The 22126-nt window shown below is 48.4% G+C and overlaps 2 protein-coding genes across 2 annotated transcripts in view; one reads left to right on the plus strand and one right to left on the minus strand.

Annotated features, from left to right (window-relative positions):
* Dnai1 (dynein axonemal intermediate chain 1) overlaps positions 1-13444 on the plus strand; it is a 41977-nt gene extending 28533 nt beyond the window's left edge. Inside the window, 7 exon segments of the mRNA XM_042698543.1 lie at positions 4757-4846; positions 5005-5092; positions 5732-5811; positions 6933-7081; positions 7163-7262; positions 10195-10380; positions 13338-13444. Of these exon segments, the coding sequence (XP_042554477.1) occupies positions 4757-4846; positions 5005-5092; positions 5732-5811; positions 6933-7081; positions 7163-7262; positions 10195-10380; positions 13338-13436 (792 nt within the window). The 3' untranslated portion in view covers positions 13437-13444.
* Positions 13445-13680: 236 nt separating this feature from the next.
* Enho (energy homeostasis associated) lies at positions 13681-15659 on the minus strand. Its single transcript, XM_042696771.1, has 2 exons — positions 15540-15659; positions 13681-14485 (listed from the first exon to the last, which is right to left on the minus strand). Exon 2 carries the CDS (start codon positions 14322-14324, stop codon positions 14094-14096), a length of 231 nt encoding a protein of 76 aa, XP_042552705.1. The 5' UTR covers positions 14325-14485; positions 15540-15659; the 3' UTR covers positions 13681-14093.
* Positions 15660-22126: the final 6467 nt, after the last annotated feature.

Raw genomic sequence — 22126 nt, forward strand, 5'->3', positions numbered from 1 at the left:
GTGGGAGAACTTAAGTTTGGATTTCTGCCTCAAGTTATCACAAAGTCTCTGGACTTATCAGGCAGCACTGGGCTCTGTTCTCTTATCTTTTGCTGCCCTGTGTTCCTGACAGCCTTCAGGCTCTGTACTCCAACTCTGCTGGCCCTGTGCTCCCAGAGATATATGGATGCTGGCTCCAGGCTCTGGATCTGAGACAAGCCTGAGCAGAGGCAGGCACAGGAGACATGGAACTCTCCCAGCCTCATGCTTTATGTAGAGCCTTATGCTGAAAGGGAGGCAACCCTACAGCCACACCTTTCTCCTTACTTTCCACAAGGAGGAGAGGAGGTTGCATCTAAAAGTCTGCCTCCCATTCTGTTACCTCCAGTCAGGTGGCAATCTCCAGGCTTGAGAAAGATGTCTATAGAGACTTTAAAGTCCAGGGAGAAGAGAAATGAATCAATCAGATGGAAACAATGCTAATCCTTCCCCTAGTTTCTAGCTCAGATACCCAATGCTAAAACACTGATGACTGTCCAAACCCAGGAGATGGGAGAGACCTAGGCCATCCACCCTATTCCTACTCTACTGTGTTCTCTAGATCAAACAACAGATTGGTTGGCTGGAAAAAATGGACAGGAAAACATATTATCCTTTTCACTGTATAAGTTCCAGGAAGATCACAGCTCACCTGGGCAGGGGTTGCTTGTTCCCCCATTATCCTGCCAGGAAAAAAGGCTACCACCTTTGCAAAGCAGAAAAGTCAGGGTTCTTGACCAGAACCATAGCAGATGACCCATGAGGGACCTGTGACTCATTCATCTACGCACTTCATATTCTTTTCCTTTCATTCCCTTCCTCCTCTCCTCATTCATCCATCAGCTATTCATTCATTCACTTGTCCATTCAGTAAGTCCTCCTCTGGCTACTAAAGGACACTCCAGGGCGTAGTCTCTGGGGTTCTGGTGGGAAGATAACCACAGCCACAAGCTGACCAGTGCAGGGCAGAATGCTAAGTGCTAAAGTATAAGTACAAGAGTATGATGTCCACACACACTGTCCTGAGTAGGGACTAGGGCCAGGAAGGGCTAGGCAAGTCTTTCTAGAGAAAGCAACTGCTGAGCTGAATTGTGAGGATGAGTGTTAGTAAGCCAAAGGTGAACACAAAAGGGGGTGACATGTACAGACGCAGAGCTTCAAGCACAGTGACCTGCTGGAAACAACACATCACCATTCAGAGCACATGTGAAGATGAGGAGAGGGGAGCAACACCCGAGGAAAGGGCTGGCACTGTTGAGTGTGCTTCATCCAAGGGAAGAACCATGGGTAATGGAAGGCAGCGATTTCAAATGAAATATTAAATAGAGAAGCACAATATATTTAACAAAAGATGAGTCTGGCATTGGTGGCTTATGCCTGTAATCCTAGCTACTCAGGAGGCCAATATCTGAGGATCACAGCTTGAAGCCAACCCCAGGGCAAGAAAGGCTGTGAGACTCTTATTTCCAATTAACCACTAAAAACTGGAAGTGGAGCTGTGGCTCAAAGTGATAGAGCACTAGCTCTGCACACAAAAACACGGGGACAGCACCCAGGTCCAGAGTTCAAGCCCATAACTACCACCACCAACAAAAAAGATGAGAGTGGCCCTGCTATGAAATCAGGATCCTGTTTGCGTAAGTGGTATCATTCTTCCCATCCCTTAAGGTACCTTCTCAAGGCTCCTCAGGATTCCTCCTGGGCATGGTCAGAAGATTGCTGCCCAGCTGGGTGCCAGTGGCTCAGGACTGTAATGTTAGCTGCTCGGGAGGCTGAGATCTGAGGATCATGGTTCAAAGCCAGCCCAGGCAGGAAAGTCCATAAGATTCTTATCTCTAATTGATGACTGAAAACTGGAAGTGGCGCTGTGGCTCAAGTGGTAGAGTACTTGCCTTGAGCTGAAGAGCTCAGGGACAGCACCCAGGCCCAGAGTTCAAGCCCCACGATGGACCAAAAAAAAAAAAAAATTGCTGCCCAGTCATCAGAGGGTAGAGGTATACGGTCATGCAAAGTCCTGGAAAGTGCTTCTGGTTACACCTTGAGAAAGTCCAAAGAATAAGGAAGGGCAACACACTGGAGATGGGGATGTGGCCTATGGATGCAGAGTTGTTGGGGCAGTCAAACTGATAGAAGGCAGGGATTGGTTGGAGCTGGGGAAAGAGAAGAATCAATGATGCTGAGGTTTAGTGTGCCCACCAAGGCATCCGCAGATGTAGAAAGGCAGAAGGGAACAGGTTTGGCCAGAAGTGAATCTAAAAAGCCTGTGACACCCAGTGGGAGGCCTGGTCCAAGCAATTGGCTCTCAGAGCCTCGAGCTTGAAAGACAGACAGGCTGGTGAGTGAGATGCCAGAAACACCAGAGCCTAGGGCTTTTTTTTCTTTTTTTTTTTTTTGCTGGTCCTGGTGCTGTCTCTGAGCTTTTGTACTCAAAGCTAGCACTCTACCACCTGAGTCACAGCTCCATGTACAGCTTTTTTGTTTGTTAACTAGAGATAAAAGAGTCCCACGGATTTTCCTGCCCAAGCTACCTTTGAATCATGATCCTCAAATCTCAACCTCCCGTGTAGCTAGGATTATAGTCACAAGCCATGGGCACAGGCTTAGGTCTTTTTCTTTTTTTTTTAAGGGACTGTGTACAGAGTACTTTGAGGAGGTAGGAAAGGTTGTTTTGAACTTCAGTGCCAGGTGGGGGCAGAAAGTTTATTCCATTGGCAATGGGGAGCCAGAGAAGGTTTTAGAGCCAATGACAGAAGTGTGTAAGAAGAGATATGTCTCAGAAGAGTCGACTGCTTCCCTAGAGAGCCTTCCTGGGTGGCCTAGCCCTGCTTCGGCCCTACTATGAAGCCTTAACTAGCAACACTCTGAGCTGTGTATGAGTTATGCAGTTCTTGGGAAGGGAGAAGGAAGGATGAAAAACAGAGACTGGGGCCAGGCTGTTCTGCCCTAATCAGATAAGGCAGGAGAGGAAGAATCAATTAAGCAAGCTTCAGCTCCACATTCTCTCTATTATCTAGTCCTTGGGTTTCTACTCATTCCTTTTAGCCTAGTTACCACTCTGTCTCTTGCTTTATTCCTACCCTCTCACCTCTACTCCAGAAGCACGTGTGTGACACATGCACAGTCACTTGAAAATATACCCCTCCACCCCCCCACTGGGCATCAGGCTGCTAAGTGGGGTGTGAAATACAATTTCCCTGAGTGCAGGGCATCTGCTCATTAAACACTTCCTTTTGCAGCTCCCTAGCGCCTCTTACAGCCTGGCTTTTGACACCCCTTGTCCCCTCCTCCCTTTAGAGGGACCACCATTGTACAGAAGAAGTAGTCTCAGTATCTGACTTGTGCCTTAAAGGCAGTGCAGCATTCTGACATCTCCCCCCCCCCCCCTACCATGAGAGCACAAAACAACCCATTATCCAAACAAGCCTAGGCAGGACTCAGCCCCCTTCCTCCAGCTCTGACCTTCCAGGCTTGGGTGGTAGTTGGAGAGAGGCAATCCTTTCTCCTCACCCCACAACAGCCATGGTGACAGCTGTGGTTATAGACGACAGCACTGGGTTCTTGGCCTCCCTCACTGGGCCTCTGTTTGTGACAGGGGGAGGGCACTGGACAGTGGTCCCAGCATGGGCGGTCTGGAAGGAGCCTCTGGATGGAAAGCTTTGGGCACCCAGCCCCACTCCATCTCTCTGGAACTTGGCGTGGCCAGGCCTCCACATCTGGCAACAGAAACTTGAGCCTCAAGCGTGTCATCTTCATAAGACAACAGCTCTGTCTCCAAAACACTTTCCCATATGTTTGCTTCCAGCCCAGAGAAGATGGGTGGGGCAGGATAATTAACCCTGATTTGCAGATGGAGAAATACAACTTAAATCTGGGATTTGGGAGCAAAATTCTGGGAGCAGGAGCTAGTGTCCATGTGAAGGTTGGAAAAGAGGAGACAGTTCCTAGAGAAAGGCCAGGCCTAGAAGAGGAGGGCAGGAGGTGGGGTGAGTTCCTCCCCTTCCTCACCCACTCCCAAGCAAACAGGGAAAAGCCCTCTGCAGAAGCTTGGAGTTTGAAATCCTAGGGTGATGGTAATAATGAGGATATTAGCTATAACATTAGTTATTGATTTATTTTTGAAACAGACTTTTGTTATGGAAGCCCGGGTGGCCTTGAATTTGGGATTCTCTCATGCCTCAGTTTCCCAAATGCTGGGATTAGAGATGTGTACCACCAGACTTTAGCCGCATTAGTTGGCATTTATTTAACACTTAATATGCAGTGCTCTGGCCTAAAGATTTTACATATAGTATCTCATTTTTTTTTTGCATTTTCCCACCCTTTCTCTCTATAGTATCTCATTTATTTTCACAACAAGCCTATGCTATTATGACTTCCATTTTATAAGTGAAGGTACTGTTTGCAGGGCTGAGTCTATGAAAGTAGCTTAGAACTCAGAAACCTAATTTTCCTGCAGCTAGGCATCTAGAACCCAACCCAAAATGGAATTAGGCACCTCCACTTCTGAACCAATACATTAGGGCAATGCTCTGACTGGCACAATTATCCTAGATTGGTCAGGAAGAGAGAGAGAGAGCTGGGTTGGAGGAGGTAAGGGGGGCCAATTATAGGATTTCAGGAAATAGGCTCCCAGAACATGTTTCTGAGATTCATGTGGGTGCATGGGGAGCCTTGTTCAGAGCCCTTACACAAGCCCCAAGCAGAGTCCCAGAGCTTACTATGGGTTGGTATGTTCCAGGTAAAATGGCAGAAGGACGACATGGACCACAACCTAAACTTCTTCTCTGTGTCGTCTGACGGTCGGATCGTGTCTTGGACACTAGTAAAGGTGCTTGCTTTTTCGAGAGTTATGCAAGTCAGAGGGTGTGGGGGGGAAAAGCGGGGAGGTAGATGGGAGGAATGGATGAAGGATGAGGGAAAAGAAATCTTCCAGCCCTGCTGACCTAGCCCAACCCTCGTTCCTCTTTCTGCCTTCTCCCACTACAGAGTGAGCTGGTTCACACAGATGTCATCAAGCTGAAGGTGGAAGGCAGCACGACAGAGATTCCTGAGGGACTGCAGTTACACACTGTGGGTAGGAACCCCATCCCTCTTACCTCCAGGCCTTAGCTGCACAGTTCATCCTCAGAGTCAATAAGAGACCTCCCCTTCCCAGAACTCCCTCCCAGACATATGCTGGAGCCCAGACAGGAAGAGACAGGAAAAAGCCTGACTGTTAGTTGAGCCCTTGGCCATTTGCAAACCCTCTCCAGTTCCTCCCCCATTTGCAGACCCAGTTCTTGTTTATGCAGATCAGGTACTGTTATGCAGATCCATCCCTGTTTATGCAGATCTGGGCCCTGTTTACCCAGATCCAGTCCCTGTTTACTCAATTCCTACCTTGTTTATGCAGACCATATCCCTGTTTGCACAGACCACGTCCCCTGTTTGCAGACCCCATCCCTGTTTACCCTGACCCTGACCCTGTTTAACTCAATCCCTGCCTTGTTTACCCAGCCCCTCATTCCTGTCTGCAGAACCCCTGGCCGGTTGCAGAGTCCTGTCTGGGACAAGCATACCAGAGTGCCAATTTGCAATTTGCTTAGCCTTGTCCCAGCCCTCTCTGGGACCATGTTCGTAGCTCATTTTGTCACAGGCTGTTCCTGGCTCAGCTAGGGTAGGGCAGACGGCTCCCTTGGAGAACTGGGCTGAGGCTACTCCCTCTTCTCCCAAGGCTGTGGCACTGCTTTCGACTTCCACCGAGAGATCGACTACATGTTCCTAGTAGGCACAGAGGAGGGGAAAATCTACAAGGTGAGGCAGTTCTGTCCCTGGCAGTTCTTTGCAGGGCTATATGGACTTGAGAACTTATCCCAAGTTGTTGACAATACTCAGCGAATTCTGTTCTGACACATCTCAATGCTCATCAATTCTGGGAGAATTTCTTAATCTGCTTGGGTGGCAGGAAGAGGGGCTACAGGCAGGAAAGGGCAATCTAGAGGGTGGCTTTAAGCCCAGTCCAGTCTCTTCTCCTCTGGGCTGTCCCTCCTTTCCTAGGGGTAGAAGCAGCTGGGAATGCGGACTGGGGGAATAGGAACATTCTAGGCAGACTCTGTGGTGGAAATCTGAACTCAGCTGGGCTTTGAAGGCCAGGTAACAAGCAGATTGATCTCTAATACCAGTGCATCCCCGCCGGCAGGACACAACCTCACTACCAGTGTCTGCAGTGTCTCAGTGTTAGTAGGTGAACATCCTCTGAACCTCCATCCATCCAGAAATAGCTCTGGCTGCAAGCTTTTCTTAGGCTCTGAGACTCAGAATGTTAATTACAGGCAGCCTCCCGGGAGCCCCTGAGGCCCAGCCAGAGCTGGTCTGAATGTAAAAAAGGCTCCCCCCCCCCCTCTCTACCCCTTCCTGAGGCCTCCCCAGCGGGCTGGAGAGAACGTAGAGACTAGTCTGTCACTCTGTCTCCCATAGGGAGGGGGAGAGGCTCACTGGCTGGGCCAGAAACTGAATGGGAAATCTGGGGCTTCAAGTTGCCTCTGGCCTGCACCAGGAAGGCAGGATGTCGTCCATAAAGTGGTAGACCCAGCAGTCTTTCTATCCATAGGCCCTGGCCTGAAGAAATGATATAGCCTCACCTTTTCCAGGGCCTGCGACCAGCTCTGCCCTATTCTGATGGGCCTGGAATCCCAAGGCTCAGCCACTTTCCCTCTCCAGGAAAGCTCTGTGGTCAACCCTGACCACAACTCCTACATACCTCCCTCCTCTCTGGGGGAACAGAGTATGGGAAAAGCAGCCAGTAGCTTGGCACCAACTCAGTTGTGACAGTGAGATGGGCTAGGGCAGAAAAGCAGGCTCAGGTTCAGATCCTTCAGGGCCTCCATGGAAGGGTGGCTGCTGACTCCCCTCTCCCACCTCCATCTTTGTACCAGTGCTCTAAAGCCTACTCCAGCCAATTCCTAGACACCTATGATGCCCACAACATGGCAGTGGATGCTGTGACCTGGAACCCATACCACAGCAAAGTCTTCATGTCCTGCAGTTCTGACTGGACAGTGAAGATCTGGGACCACACCATCAAGTGAGGAGCCTGCCCCTCACCTGTGCTCTGGCACTGTGAGCCAGCCCTTGTGTCACAGGCTTCCCTCCTCCTCTACTGCAGGACCCCCATGTTCATCTATGACCTGAACTCAGCCGTGGGTGATGTGGCCTGGGCACCATACTCTTCCACTGTGTTTGCTGCAGTCACCACAGATGGGAAGGTGAGTGACCCCTTCTTCCTCCCGCTAAGCCCCTACTAGAGATCTGGTAAGGGATCTCAGGTCAGTAAGGAACATGGGACCTAAGGACTTGTATTCTCAGAAGATGAGTCATTCATTGCAAGAGGCCTCAAGGAGGGAAAGGAGTGTTCGATTCAGTGGAGAAAGAACTCTGGGCGATGAGATGCCATCAAGTAGTTATCTTCTCTGAGGTCCCTGGAAAGAGAGGTAGATGGTAGCAGGGGCCAACTTTAGCTAAAGAAAAGCTTATGAACCAGAATTGATCTGTTGCTGCAATAGTGTCTATCAGGTAGTAAGTTCTTCATCTCTGGAAGCATGTAAGCTGATTTTGAGAAAGGGTTTCTCACTGGCAAAATGGGAGAAGTAGTACAAGCTTAGAAATGAGAACATTCTTACAAACCTGTTCTCTTTATGGACTTTGATATAAATGGAAAAGCTTCTGCTGCCCCAAGGAAAAAATATAGTGATTAAGGCATCACCCTAAAGTCAGTCAGTCATCCATTCCCTAAATAGAAGCTTACTAAGGGCCAACTGTGATGCCCACTCAAAGCTAGGCCCTGGTGATTCAAGCTCTGTTCGTATGGGGCTTCTCTTATAGTGTGAAGGGCAAGACAAAAAGAAACATTAAAATTCCCATAGTGTTAAGAGGAGAGGATTTAAAAAGGGCAATGTGTGAATACAAATATTTATAGCAGCATTATTCGTAATAGCCAGAGAATGTGTCCACCAACTGATGAATGGATAAGCAAACTGAATTTACAAAGGTATTACTATTCAGTAAGGACAAGGAATGACATACCAATACATCCTACAACAATGGATGATTCTTGAAAACTTTATGGTAAGTAAAATAAGCCCAACACAAAAGGACATACATTGTATGACTCGATCACACTTACATGATATATTCAAAATAGATTTGCCTAGAATCCTAGTATATGGTATGTTCAAGAGAGACAAATCCATAGAGATGGAAAGTAGATTTGTGTTGCACAGGCCTAACTGGGTTGGGAGAAAATGGAGAGTGACTGCTAGTGGGTACAAAGTTTGTTTTGGAGTAATGAAAACATTCTAAAATTGGTGGTATTGATGGAATGAATTTATGGAAAAACCCCAAAACTGTATACTTTAAATGGATGGCATTTATGTATAGTATGTGAATTACAACTTGATAAGAGTGTCATATTAAAATGAGGAGCTAGGCACTGATGCCTCAGGTCTGTAAGCCTACTTAGGAAGCAAAGATCTGAAGATCGTGGTTCAAAGCCAGCCCAAGCAGGAAAGTCTGTGAGACTTTTTATCTCCAATTAAACACCAATAAAACTGAAAGTGTAGCTGTGGTTCAAGTTGTAGAACACTAGCCTTGAGCACAAAAGGTCAGGAACAATGCCTAGGCCCTGAGCTCAAACCCTAGGACTGACATCAAAAGAGAGATGGGAGGGACTAGTGGCTTACTCTTACAGTCTCAGCAGTAGGGAGGCTAAGGCAGGAAGATTGAGAGTTGGAGGCTAAACTGAGCTACACAGTCCCAGTTTCAAGACAGAGAGACAGACAGAAAAGAAGTGGGTATTTCTTTTTCTTTTAGCATGATCAGGAAAGGCTTGTTTGAAGAGGAGACATTCAAGCTGAGAGCTGAGTAACAAGGGGCTAGTCTTGGGAAGACAGTAGGGGACCGTCCACACTGAAGAAGAGTTGGTGCTAGCACGCTGAGGTAGGACTGAGCCTGAAGGGCTTCAGGAACAGGAAGGAAATGTGGCTGCAGTGCTGTGAGCAAAGGGAATAAGCATGAAAGCAAGGAGGAAACTCTGGGAGGATTTTTACTTTTTTTTAAAAGGAAGTCTGGCTATTGCCTGGGAATGGGTTGTAGGGGAAACAGAGAGACCAGGTAGGAGGCTGCCGTAGTTGTCAGGGCAAGAGTTGATAGAGGTTTGGACTTTTGAGTGTGGCAAAGATGACATCAAACATTTATTGAGTACTTACATGTCTACAGCAGTCTGAGCACTTTACTTCTATTAACCAGGACAAACATGGCTCTGCCAATTACTAATAAGTTAGCCTCAAAGACCTTCTAACTCATTTATAATATAGGGATAATAACAGAACTGCCTACAGAGTGTAACTAGATGATGTAACTTTGCACTTGTATGTCCAGAATATACTACATAGCAATCTAGTCTAATCTACATTAGACTAGAAAAATAGTAGCTGTTATTGTTGTTCATTCTGTATGCACTTAAAATTTCCCCTAATACTGGGTGCTGGTTGCTCATGCTTATAATTCTAGCTATGCAGGAGGCTGAGATCTGACGATTGTGGTTCAGGAAAGTCTGTGAGACTTTTTTTTTTTCTTCTTGGTCCTGGAGCTTGAACTCTGGGCCTGGGCACTGTCCCTCAACTCTTCAGCTCAAGGTGAGCCCTCTACCACTTAAGCCAGAGCGCCACTTCTGCTTTTCTGGTGGTTCATTGGAGAGTCTTGAGGACTTTCCTGCCCTGGTGGGCTTTGAATCATGATTGTCAGATCTCAGCCTCCTGTGTAGCTAGGATTATAGGTGTGAGCCACTGGCGCCTGGCTGTGAGACTCTGATCTCCAATTAATCACCTCAAAAACCTAAAGTAGAGCTGTAGCCCAAATGGTAGAGTGCTAGGGGGAAAAATGCTAGGGGAGAGAGCCCAGACTCTTGAGTTCAAGCCTTAGGATTTGGACACATATTTTTTAAAAAAATCTACTACACTTTTATTCTCACTCCTTAACCACAAGCAAAACATGAGCAGAGACACAAAATTTCTTCTCCCCTGCCTCCAGCTCTGGTTGCTAACCATTAGCCTGCTTTAGTATCCCCAGAGAGTTCAGGGAATTAGTTCTTCTAGGGTAGGGGACCTCAGAAGAGGTGTGATGACACCAACCTCTCCACAGGCTCATGTGTTTGACTTGGCCATCAACAAGTATGAAGCCATCTGCAACCAGCCCGTGGTGGCCAAAAAGAAGAATAAGATCACCCATGTGAAGTTCAACCCCATCTACCCTATCATCATTGTGGGTGATGACCGTGGGCATATCACCTGCCTCAAACTCTCACCTAACTTGCGCAAGATGCCAAAGGTATGGGCTCTGCCACTAGAGAGAAGGGAGCTGGTGGGGATGAGAAAAGGGGGAGGAGCCACAGGTTTCTGGCTTAGAGTATCCAAGATAAGGATGATATCACTGGCAGAATAAAGAGGCTAAGAGGAGAAGCAGGTTTGTGAGGAAACAGATCAATTGACATGCTGCATCTCCCTTAATTGTGGGGCCAGTGTGGAGGTACCCAGTCAGAAAGTAGGCCTCATCCTGGGTGTGTGTGTGTGTGTGTGTGTGTGTGTGTGTGTGTGTGTGTGTGTGTGTGTGTGTGTGCATCATTATCTTTGGGAGTGGAAGATGCTATGGGCATTACAGGTCACCCAGGTAGGAGAATGGAGGCTTAGCTAAGACTTCATTGCTGGGCTTACATGGTTTCAGCTTCAGTGGTCCCTGGGTTGGGAGCTTCAGGTCTACACAGGGAAGGAAAGAAATGAGCTGTGAAAAGAGAACTAGGTCAGCAGCTATGCAGTCCTCCTTTTGAACTCTAGTTTTTGTGGTCTCTGACAGGTATGAGACCCTGCCCAGAGCCCAAGTGTTTCAAATAGACCACAGACATATCCATGATCTCAAAGTCTAGCCTTGAGTCCAAATTCAGACTTAAGAATCCAGACTTCAGGGCTGGGAATGTGTCTTAGTGGTAGAGTGTTTGCCTAGCAAGCATGAAGCCCTGGGTTTGATTCCTCAGCACCACATAAACAGAAAAAGCCAGAAGTAGCGCTGTGGCTCAAGTGGTAGAGTGCTAGCCTTGAGCTAAAGAAACTCAGGGACAGTACCCAGGCTCTGAGTTCAAGCCCCAGGACTGGAAAAAAAAAAAATAGAATCCAGACTTCACACCAAAAGACCCAGCATCCAACTTAAAAAATTTACAGCCTAGAAGCAAGAGGTGAGTCCTGCCCATTTGTATAGGAAATGGCGCTTTGCTTTCTGCCAGGTTCCTGGCCAGGGTCAGGGTCGGGCCAAGCTGCCCTGATGACTACCTCCTGTTTGCAATTTGAGGCATTTACTGCAATTTGAGGCAGGAGCAGAGGCCTGTCTCAGCTACTGACTTCTCCCCACTGTGCCTCCACCCAGACAGCGACCATGCCCCATTGCTCCGGTGCTGCCTTGGTCTATTCCCCACCAGGACCAGGAGTATGGCCGGGCTGTAATTGTAGCCAGCTGGAGGAGGGGGTAGACTTGGCTATAAATACTCAAAAGGCTGTTAAGCGCCTGCAGCTGTGGCCCAGAGGCTGTGGTGGGCTTTAGGGGGTGGGGGAGCAGGGCGTGGTCTGAATCTCCTTGCAGAGCCCAGCTAGTTGGCCTCAGGAGGGGGGAAGGCGGCAGCAGTTTGTGGAACAGATAAAATCTGTTCTTAATTTAATGAAAGAGGAGCTGGCTTAAGCTGGCAGAGCTGGACGACCCTCTGGGAGGATGGTCACTTGTGGGGACAGAAACAGCCATGACACCAAGAGGGTGGTAGAAATGGATGGGAGCCCTACACACCCTGATCTGGGGAGGCAGGAATCTCCCACAGTTCTAACACCAAGGACCATTCAAAGCTGGGACTTGAGTATCTCTGAGGACCTGAGTAAGGGACAGTCGGGGGGCTTGTACTTGAGTAGATTAGTAGTTCCTGTGAAATTTCTTTCTCTGTCAGTAACCCCATGATTTGTATGAAAGGAAGTCCTGTGGACATCCCTACAGACCTTCCTCTGTAAGCTGCAGACTCCCTGCTTTTCCCATAAGGACTGACTTCCCTGCGTGGGGAGCTTCAGAAGTTAAAGGACTGTCTTAACCTAACCATTATGTACATGGGAAATTGAAGCTTGGAAAGACCAAGGAATTTACCTAAAGTCATATGGGGAATTAATGACAGCTAGAACTAAAAACCAGGTCCCTTAAATCCCAGGGGATAGGGTTAAGGCTAAGAAGAGAAACTGAACAGTCAGGAGGGAATATGGGAAGTGAGAAAAAGATCTTGTCCTCTGCACTGGGCTTCAATGGCCTGCAAGGGCCGATCTGGGAGTGGTGCTGGGGGTCAAGGCAAGAGGAAATCTGAGCTCTGCATGGTGTTAGCAACCTGGATGGGGCCAGAAAGGGGCCTACTGCCCCTGCAGGCTCCCCCTACCTTGCAGCCATGACCAGACCCGGGCATGACTGCAGCAGGTGCCAGTGAGCAGTGGGCACAGTTGGTTAAGGGTGTAGGAGTCCAGGATCAGAGGGAAAGCACAAAATGGCTGCTGCCCAGCCTGTTCCAGCATAGCCGACATCCCAACGGGACAGTAGAGAGTGACACAAACCAACTCCTTTTTTTTTCAGGGCCCAACTTACCAGTGGAAGCATTAGAGTACTTTGCAGGTGGGGGGCAGGGTAAAGGCCACATCTTCTCTTCTGAGGGATAGTCCCAGCCATCGATACCTAGAATCACATAGGTATCCCATCCACCTTCATGCACAGGAGACACTTTTCCCACCATAGCAAGTCTGGTTTGAACCCCCAACCTGACCTGAACATATTAGGTAAGAGAGCACTAGGTGAGGGCACCTATGATCTCTCTCCCTCCTCGAGCACATACCTATTAGCTTCTATTGGTAGAAGGAAGTCCCAACAACCAGATCCTGTCCCTCCCCAGAGCCTCTGCTCTTCCTGCCTAAAAACTTAGTCCTTGGAAGATCATGGTTTCTACTCCCACTCCTGGAAGCATCAAGACCCCATATTTAGCTGAGGTTCACAGCAAAAGCTGATGCTTTCTTGTAGTCCCCTATCCAGACCCTTGAGTCACCTAACCTGAGAAAGTGAAGGATTGGTGAAGGAGGGAGAGGGAGGTGGCAAGGATCCAGTATTTATTGAGCAGGGCAGGGCAGGGCACAACTGGGGCAGGCTAGGCAAAGAGTCAATGTGGGTACCCAGAGAAGCAGGCTATCCCTTACATTTTTCTCCAACCTGTATTTCCCCTCTCCCAGGAAAAGAAGGGGCAGGAAGTTCAGAAGGGCCCAGCTGTGGAGATCGCAAAACTGGACAAACTACTGAACCTGGTGAGGGAAGTGAAAACCAAGATCTGATGGTCTGGTCTCAGTCTCTGCCCATTTATTGAACTAATATATTCCAGGTCCTGGGCTGGGTACCAGATGCCTGCTTCCAACTTGTGATCCTACCCCTGCATCTGCCCTTCTCCTGAAGGTTCTGACACCTTTCTCCCAAACCTGACCCTCAACCACCATTACTCCCTTTTGACTTGCACAAATAAACCTGTGTTTAAAAGCTCACCTCCTATCTTTAATTTTGCTACTGTGGGGCCCTCAGGAAGGAGAAAAAATCTCAGGATAGAGCCGTAGTTCCATTTATTATCCAGCAAACAGTGGGAGGACCAAAGGAGGGGCCCAGCCTGGACACCCTCCCATTATTGCCATGGGTTCCAGTTTGCTTCCCCAACCTAGAGGGCCCAGAGGCACTGAGCTTAGGGAAAGGGTAAACCCAGCCCTTGGACCTTGGGATGGAGCAGAGTCCAGATGGCCCTGGCCCTAGCACCAACGCCTGAACCCCCACTCTGGGCCTATCTATCTAGGACCACCTATCTCCTGAAGCCAGGCTGGGTCCAGCTCCAAGCAGGTTGGACTCAAGAGTTCTGGACCCCAGGCTGGCTGAACTCTGGAGTCCTAATTCCAGGCTCTGAATGGGGTAGATTCACGTCCCAGGCTCCAGGGTAGACCAAGGGACCTTCAGGGTTGCAGCAAGTAGCTGCCTTCATGGCTAGGTTTCTGGGGTGGTGGTGCCTTCTCAGGACAGGGGCCAGGGCTGGAGTTAGGACTAGAATCAGACAGAGAATCGGCGTCGGCAGAGCGAGAATGGCAGGCCCAGCAGAGAATGACCCAAAGCAGCAGCAGCAAGAAGCCTACGAGGCCGTTGCAGACGATGGCAATAAGAGCCCCCTGGGAGATGGCTGCCCCCATGACGGGCAGCACCCTCAGACCAGTGCAGATAGCAGAGTTGCTTCAATGACAAGGCCCATGCCGAGACGAAACTCCGGGAGGGCCAGCTTTCCAAGGAGGCTGTTCTGTCCGTGCAGGCAATGATTCCTAGGCAGTGGAGATGCCCAACTGCAGTCCTGAGCCTGGGGGGTACAGAGCAAAGGAGAGGATGGTGAGGGAGGAATGGGTAAGACTGAGTGGAAAAGCTCCCCTCTCACATTGTTCGCTTTCCTGGCAAAGGACCTTGGGTTCCAGCATACTTAAATATCCCACAAAGCCAACACCCTCATCCTAAGGCCTAGCTTTGGGCACTTGAATGTGGGTGTAGCCAGGATAGGGATGGTGGAGTGGGCAGCCAGCCTCTGCTTTGCTTTTGCAGTGGTGGGACTGAACCTAGGGCCTTGAGCATTCTAGGCAAACACTCTACCACTGTACTACACCCCCAATCCAGGCAGATTCCTCTATCTCATTCTCCTGGTGGGCACAGCCTAGCCCTGCCTACTCAGCTTCCATCCACAAAGGCACCCTTTTGGTGAGTGGACTGAGGAAGTCCAAGACCCAGCCAGGAAGGGAATTGTGACCAGCTTTGGTATGGCCAGGTTACCTCCTCTCTCTCAGGATTGCTGCCAGCCAAGCCCCAGAGACCTGCAGAGGCGCCAGCTTGCACAGAGGGAACTTTGTGGAGGCCCTGGCAGGCATGTGTGGGTTTGGTGTGTCCAAGGCTATGTCCCTAGGTGCGCCTCTCCCTGGGACTGTTCCTCTGGGTCAGGTATGTGTGTATGTCTCCCTGTTCTCTTGCTGGATGTGTGCCTCTGCTTCTGCATTGCCACCTCTATGATTGTGTGTGGCTGCCTGTCGCTCTGGGTAGCTCTAATTTATATTTGTGTGCGTCCCCATCTCTGAGTGTCTTCGTTTCTCTTCCAGTCTGCCCATGTTATCTTTCATCAGTTCTCTTCCTGGCTGTGCGTCCCTCTGTCCTCGTGGACGTGTCTCTCTTTTCCGTGGGGTCCGTCTCCGTGGTTGTGTGTCTCCCGTGTGTCCCTGCCTTTGTGTCTGTCTGCTCTCCCCCTCTGGGCTGTGTGTCTAGTCTCAATGTGGGTCTTTGTGTCTTTATCTCCACCTCGGGTCTCTAAGTCTCGATCCCCGTGCCCGTGGGGGGAAGACCTCCCCCCTCCCCGCGCCCGCGCGCCCCCTTACCTGAGTTGAGCCCGGTGCGCTCCCGCGGGAAGGTCCGGGGCAGCGGGATGCTCGGCGCCGGCTGAGGCTCGGGAGCCTGCGGGCGGGGGGCGGCGGGAGGCGGGCAGGGGCGACGTCCACTCCCCCAGCCCTCCCCCTCCGCCGTGCAGCCTCCGCCGGCCGCTCCCGCCACAGCGCGACCGGAGCGGCCTCTGCCGCGGGCGGTCTGCGGCGAGCCGGCACCTCCTCCCCCTGGGGCGGCGCCTCCCCCGCGGCCGGGGCTGCTCGCTCGCTCCCTCGCTCGCTCGGCGGCGCTCGGGCGGCGGCGGCGGGAGCGGCGCGGGGTTCGGCTGGGCTCGGCTACGTTCGGCTGCGTTCGGCTGAGCTCGGGACGGCGGGCGGTCGTCGGCGGAGCTCGGTCAAGCTCGGCCCGCCGCAAAAACACGGACGAGCCCCGCCTCCGGGTGGCCGGCGCCTTCGGCCCGCCGGGGGCGGAGCCATCGCCGCACCGCTGCCGCGCTTCCATTGGCTGGCCTCTCCCAGCTCGCGCGCCATTGGCCCAGCGCTGGGGTGGGACGGGACCGCCCCGGTGCCGCCGGACAGGAGGAGGGCTGAACCCGCTACTTTGTGTACATTCATCCAGCGGAGGCTGTCACGGGCAGGGCGAAGCCCGCTATTTTGGTTTTTTCTTTTCTTTCTTGTCTTTGCGCCTTCCACGCCTGAGATAGCTATATACCCATCGGTGCAAGGCCAAGGTCACTGCGCGCGCGCATACACACACACACACACACACACACGTGAAATCGCCCTTCCATGTCAGGGAGAGGTCTGTCACCGTCATTTGGAAGAAGGCTTTGCGTCTCCAAGGTGGAGACTCTCAGCTAGGAAGCCACTGCCGTCTCGCGCATCCCACTCTCACCTAGGTATGGACCCTTCGCCCCCCAGTCGAGAGGGTTTGCAGTTGGTTCCCCATTCCATGGCCCTAGAAGGTGGTGTGAGGATCTTCAGTGATAAAAGTTCTCCGGTTGCATTTTACTGAGCTCCTACCCAGGGTTGATGGCAAACTTGTGCTTTTCTGTGGTTGGGGAACCTGAGACAGAGGACGGGGTGCCCTGAAGAATGGTTCAGCTCTGGCTGGAATAGATACAAGCCTGGTGGAGGTTCTGATTCTCCATTCTAGAAACCTTCCTAGGCGGAATATAGCTTGGACAGGAGCCGTCAGATAGGGAGATATGCCAGTGAGGTCTTTTCTTCTGCCTGCCTCCCTTCCTTGCCCCAACACTCCCCCCCACCTCTTCTTTCCCTCCCCCAACCCCATGAATCTAACCTAAGTGACTAGAGCCTTGCATCTGCACACACCCATTATACTCCTAGTCCTAGTGATTCTTTTTTTTGAGGGGGGGGTTAGTAGTGGGGCTTGAACTCTGGGCCTGGGTGCTGTCCTCAGCTCCTTGAGCCACAGCACCACTTCCTGTTTTCTGGTAGTTTATTGGAGATTAGTCTCACGACTTTCCTGCCGGGGTTGGCTTTGAACCATGATCCTCAGATCTCAGCCTCCTAGCTAGGATTACAGGCGCCAGCCACTGGCCCCCTGCTCCAAGTGAGTCTTAAATGTTCTGCTTTGGGCTCTCTTATCTCACATGTCCTCCATGAAGCGTCACATCCTTGGAGCTATATCATTAAGACTTGTAGTCTTATCCAGACACTGGTGGCTCACTCCTGTATGGAGGCTGAGATCTGAGGCTTGCGGTTCAAAGCAGGAAAATCTGTGAGACTCTATCACCAATAAACCACCAGAAAGCCTGAAGTGGCGCTGTTGCTCAAGTGGTAGGGTGCTAGCCTTGAGCTGGAGTTGAGGGCAGTGCCCAGGCCCAGACTTCAAGCCCCACAACCGACAGAAAAAAAAAAAAAAAAAAAGACTTCTAGTCTTAAACTTCTCTTTTTACTTGACTTATATAGCTAAATGTCTACTGGCATCAAGGTAGTGTTGATAACTGGTTCTGCCACTAATTTGGCAACCTTGGACAAATGACTCTCAGCTTTAGCTTCTTCATTTGTAAGATGATTGATTACATTAGGAGGTTATTTTTCCCTAATTAATTTATACCAGACAAATCACATCTCAGCAAATACATGATATAACCCCAAGGACCAAGTGGCTAAGGGCCTTTTCCTTCCCATGCCGTAAGATCTCTAGAAATCTAGATTCTATATTGAAAAAGAGAAATCAAAGGATAAAATAATCTGAAAGACTGAGTCATCCAAAGCTACAGAGTTGGAGACTGTCTAAAATAAACTTTGGGCCCTGTGGAGTTTACCAGAATGGATTAATTTTAGTTTTCCCCTTGATACCCAGCAGGGTGAAAGGCATTGTGAGAAAGATCAGATCTGTTATAGGAAACAGGAGGCATATCACCACACATCTGAGTATAATGTGAGTGAATTTTGTGACCTAGCTGTAGGAGTTTGTATTTTATCTGGGGACAGTGGGGAGCCACTGAAGGATTTGGAGCAGAGGAATAACATGATCATATCCAGAAACTGGAAGGATGATTTGAGGCTGCTGATATAAAGGGTAAGGCAATTTGATAGGGAAAGCCAGGGGTAATAATGAGGGGCTAAAATGATTGTAACAAACAGGAGAGAATAGACACTGAAGATATTTAGGAGCTTCAGCTTCAAAACATGGAAACTTAAGTGGATGGAGGTGATCAGAGGGAGGGAAAAGTATGGGATAACTCTCCAGGTAGTGATTGGAGACACTATGATGTGATATCCTGCCATAGAGCATACATGAGAGGGGTGATTCTCAGCAAGACTTGGAAGGGGAATGATGAATTCAGTTTTGGAAATGATCTATCTGAGGTACCAGTATAACACCCAAGTAGACGTGTTCAGTGGGCAGTTGGATAAACAGGTCTGGAGTTCAGAAGGGAGGGCCAGGCTAAAGATAACATTTTTTTTTCTGTTTTCAGCAACAGAGTAGTAGTTAAGCCAGAAAACTGCATGAGCTCACCCAGGGAGAGTACAAAGTGGTTTAAGAAAAAAAGATACATTTAGAATTAGATATTGAAGCCTAAAGACAGGGCTGCCTGGATTGAAGAACAACCAAGAGACTGAAAAGCCATGAAGTTCTCTCCTCACGGGTATGTTCCCTCCTTCCTTTCCCCTTTCCTCTTTCCCCAAACTCCTGTCATACACACACACACCACCCCGACCCCCCCCACTCCCCCCACCCCCTTCCAACTCTTTTCAATGCTCTCCTGGTCCCTATGGTTAAAAAATTCCAAACAATTCCAAATATTAAGACCTTAAGGTCTAGGTATCCAAAGACAAATGTGATGGCTACTAATGATGCTGCTACTCTTTAGAGGCAGTTTGCAAATTCCTTAGAAAGTACTCTGTTCGCTCAATCTAGATGCTTAACTTTGGGACCATCAACAGTGGGCAAAGAGACTGTGTTCACACCTGTAAACCTAATTAACTAGGCTGAGATCTGAGGATATTGGCTCAAAGTCAGGTGAGGCAGGAAAGTTTGTGACACTTTTATCTCCCATTAACCACCAAAAAGCCAGAATTGGAAGCTAAATGGAAGCCAGGCCCTGAGTTCAAGCCCCCAGAACTCCCCCTCACCCACACACATAACACAGTGACCAAAGGATGAGGGTCAAATTGATTAACATGATTCATAGGATAACCCTACGAATAGTGGGGATAGGGTAGTTTCCTGGAGAAAAGAGATCATAAATAAACAAAATAGAATATTTACTACAGTCTATACATCATTTTCTATGTATATGATTCCAAAAATACCCTCACCTTCTGTTGTAATTTGAATGTGAAATGTCTTTCAAGGGTCCATGTGTTAAAAACAAAACAAAACTTGGTCACCACTTGGTATTTATAGGAGGTGGCAGAAACATTAAAAAAGGTGGGGCTTGTAGGAGACTTTAGGTCATTTCAGGTATGCCCTGTAGGGGAATTTTGAAACTCTGGTCTCTTCCTCTTTTTTTTCTTCTCCCAACTGTGAAATGAACAGTTTTGCTGTACCATACACTGCCTGCTCTGATAAGTGCTGTCGCAACCTAGGCCCAAAAGCAACTATGACAACCAATCTGAAACCTCCAAACCTGGGAACCAAAATAAACCTTTACCTTTAAGTTGATTATGCCAAGTGTTCATTACATTAATGGGATGCTAACTAACACATCTACTTAATCCAACCATCTCATTATACATACACTAATAAATTTACCTTCTTTTTAATGAAGACCAACTCAGTGACACATTCCTACTTTCTTCAGCTGATGTTCTTGAAGGTTATATCAGAGGATTATCATTTTTCAAATGTAGGTTGTCTGACCAATGTCCCATTGTACTCTAGTTAGCTCTCCATGAAGTATGAATATGACTTCTAATAATCTCACCACCTTTTAACTGCTTTAAGGCTACTTTTAAACTTCCCGCCCCCACAAGAAAATGTTCTAGTATTTAGGAATGGAAGAAATAAATGAAATAAAAAGGAAGCAATGTGTACGAATCCACAGCACTATATATAATAATCACGATAATGGGAGTAGAAAGCCTCACGGCATCTGTTTGTTGATTTACTTCTTTGAAGGGCTGTGAAGTTTCTCAGTCAGCCAATCTGGTTACCTCCAGTTTTTCCCACAATGATAATAAGATCCTGGAGTGTTCTGAGAGGGTGGTTGCAGAGGATTTCCTGTTGGACACTGTTCTAATTAGCACCGTACTTTCTAGTGTTAGAGATTATCCTTGGATAGAACAAGCATAGATCTCCACATTTATGAGGACTGGGTGTGGATGAGGCTCTCATTCCAAGATGATTCTTTTTTTTTTCTTTTTCTTTTTTGTGCTAGTCCTGACACTTGAACTCTGGGTCTGAGTGCTGTCCCTGAGCTTTTTTTGCTCAAGGTTAGTGCTCTTTGAGCCAAAGTTTCACTCTGGTTTTCTGGTGGTTAATTGGAGGTAAGAGTCTCATGGAATTCCTGCCCTGCCTGGCTTTGAACTGCAATCCTCAGATCTCAGCCTCCTCACTAGCTAGGATTACAGGTTTGAGTCACTGGCACCCAGCAGAACATAGATTCTTTTTTTTTCTTTTTTTCCTTTGTTTGTTATGGGGCTTGAATTCAGGGCCTGCGTGCTGTTCCTGAGCTTTTGCTCTCAAGGCTAGGACTCTACCACTTTGAGCCACCATGCTACTTCTTTATTTTTGCTGTTTTTTTTTTGGTGTTTACTAGAGATAAGAGTCTCATGGACTGAACTGCCCAGGCTGGCTTTGAACTATGACTCTCAAACCTCAACCTCTTAAGTAGCTAGGATTGAAGGCATGAGCCATCAGTGTCTGGCTCAAGATGATTCATTAGTGGTATGTGTGTGTGTGTGTGTGTGTGTGTGTTGGGAACCCAGAACTTGGCATGTATATGCATACAATTCACTTAAAACCACAATCAGCTGACTATCAATTTCATTTGGTGAATTTCATTTGTTAAGAACATATTTCAACCCCTCTGTACATCACCTTTATAATAACAATAAGAATCTTTCTAAAAGAACAGATTTCATTGATTCTAAGGAGCATTTTTCCCCAGCTCAAACAACAATGTGATTCTCAAGTAATGACATGTAATAGATTTTTAGTCTCTTTTTTTTCCTCAGGAGTTCACAAAATAACTTGCCTCTTGTAATCGATGGAATCTGAAATTTCTTAAATATAGTAGTAATTTTGTCAGTTGGGGTTCTTTTTCACAAATAGTGGAATTCACTCTGGATAATTGAAGCAGAAAAAAATGATTTGTTAAAAGAGATTATTTAGCTGAAAATTGTTAGGAGGGATGGGGAAATGGCCTTGAGGCTAAGCTTCTAGGAATAATGCTGAAACCATCCCACGTGATCTGATGAGGAAACCACAGCCATTGCCACACTGAACACTGAGTACCGAGAGCTCAATTTGACTGCCAATTTTACAATGGTACTTCTGTAGTACTAACTCATTATTGCAATGTGAAACCACTGCTCTTGCTACTACCACCCCCAAAGCCGGACACTTATGTTACTACTAACAATGGCAGAAATCGAAGCCCTGTGTCCAGTCTACTTTCTACCTATATCAATCAGGATTATCCAGGTAGCATAGTAATTACAAATAACCTCTGAACTTCACTGGCTTTAAACAATAAAGATCTATTTCTTCTTCATGCTATAATTTCAGCATGGGGTTGAGTGGGGCTGTGCTACTCACTGTGGTCACTGAAGGATTCAGGCTGTTAGAGATTCCATCATCTAGTCATGATGTCACCTCCTTAACATGAGTTTCAGGGTCTGTCCACTGTTACAGGGGAAGGAAATGAGGGAAAGCATACACTGGTTTTTGCTCACATTGCACTGATCAAAATAAATGTGATGGCCATACCTCACATTAAGAGACACAGGTGCTGGGCACTAAGGTGGCTCACGCCTGTAGTCCTAGCTACTCAGGAGGCTGAAATCTGAGGTTTGTGGTTTGAAGCCAGCTTGGGCAAAAAAGTCCACGAGACTCTTATCTCCAATTAACCACTAAAAAAACAGAAGGGGAGCTATGCTCAAGT

The sequence above is a fragment of the Dipodomys spectabilis genome, unplaced genomic scaffold, assembly GCF_019054845.1.
Source record: "Dipodomys spectabilis isolate Male_0828 unplaced genomic scaffold, ASM1905484v1 ptg000006l, whole genome shotgun sequence".
Classification (NCBI taxonomy): domain Eukaryota; kingdom Metazoa; phylum Chordata; class Mammalia; order Rodentia; family Heteromyidae; genus Dipodomys; species Dipodomys spectabilis.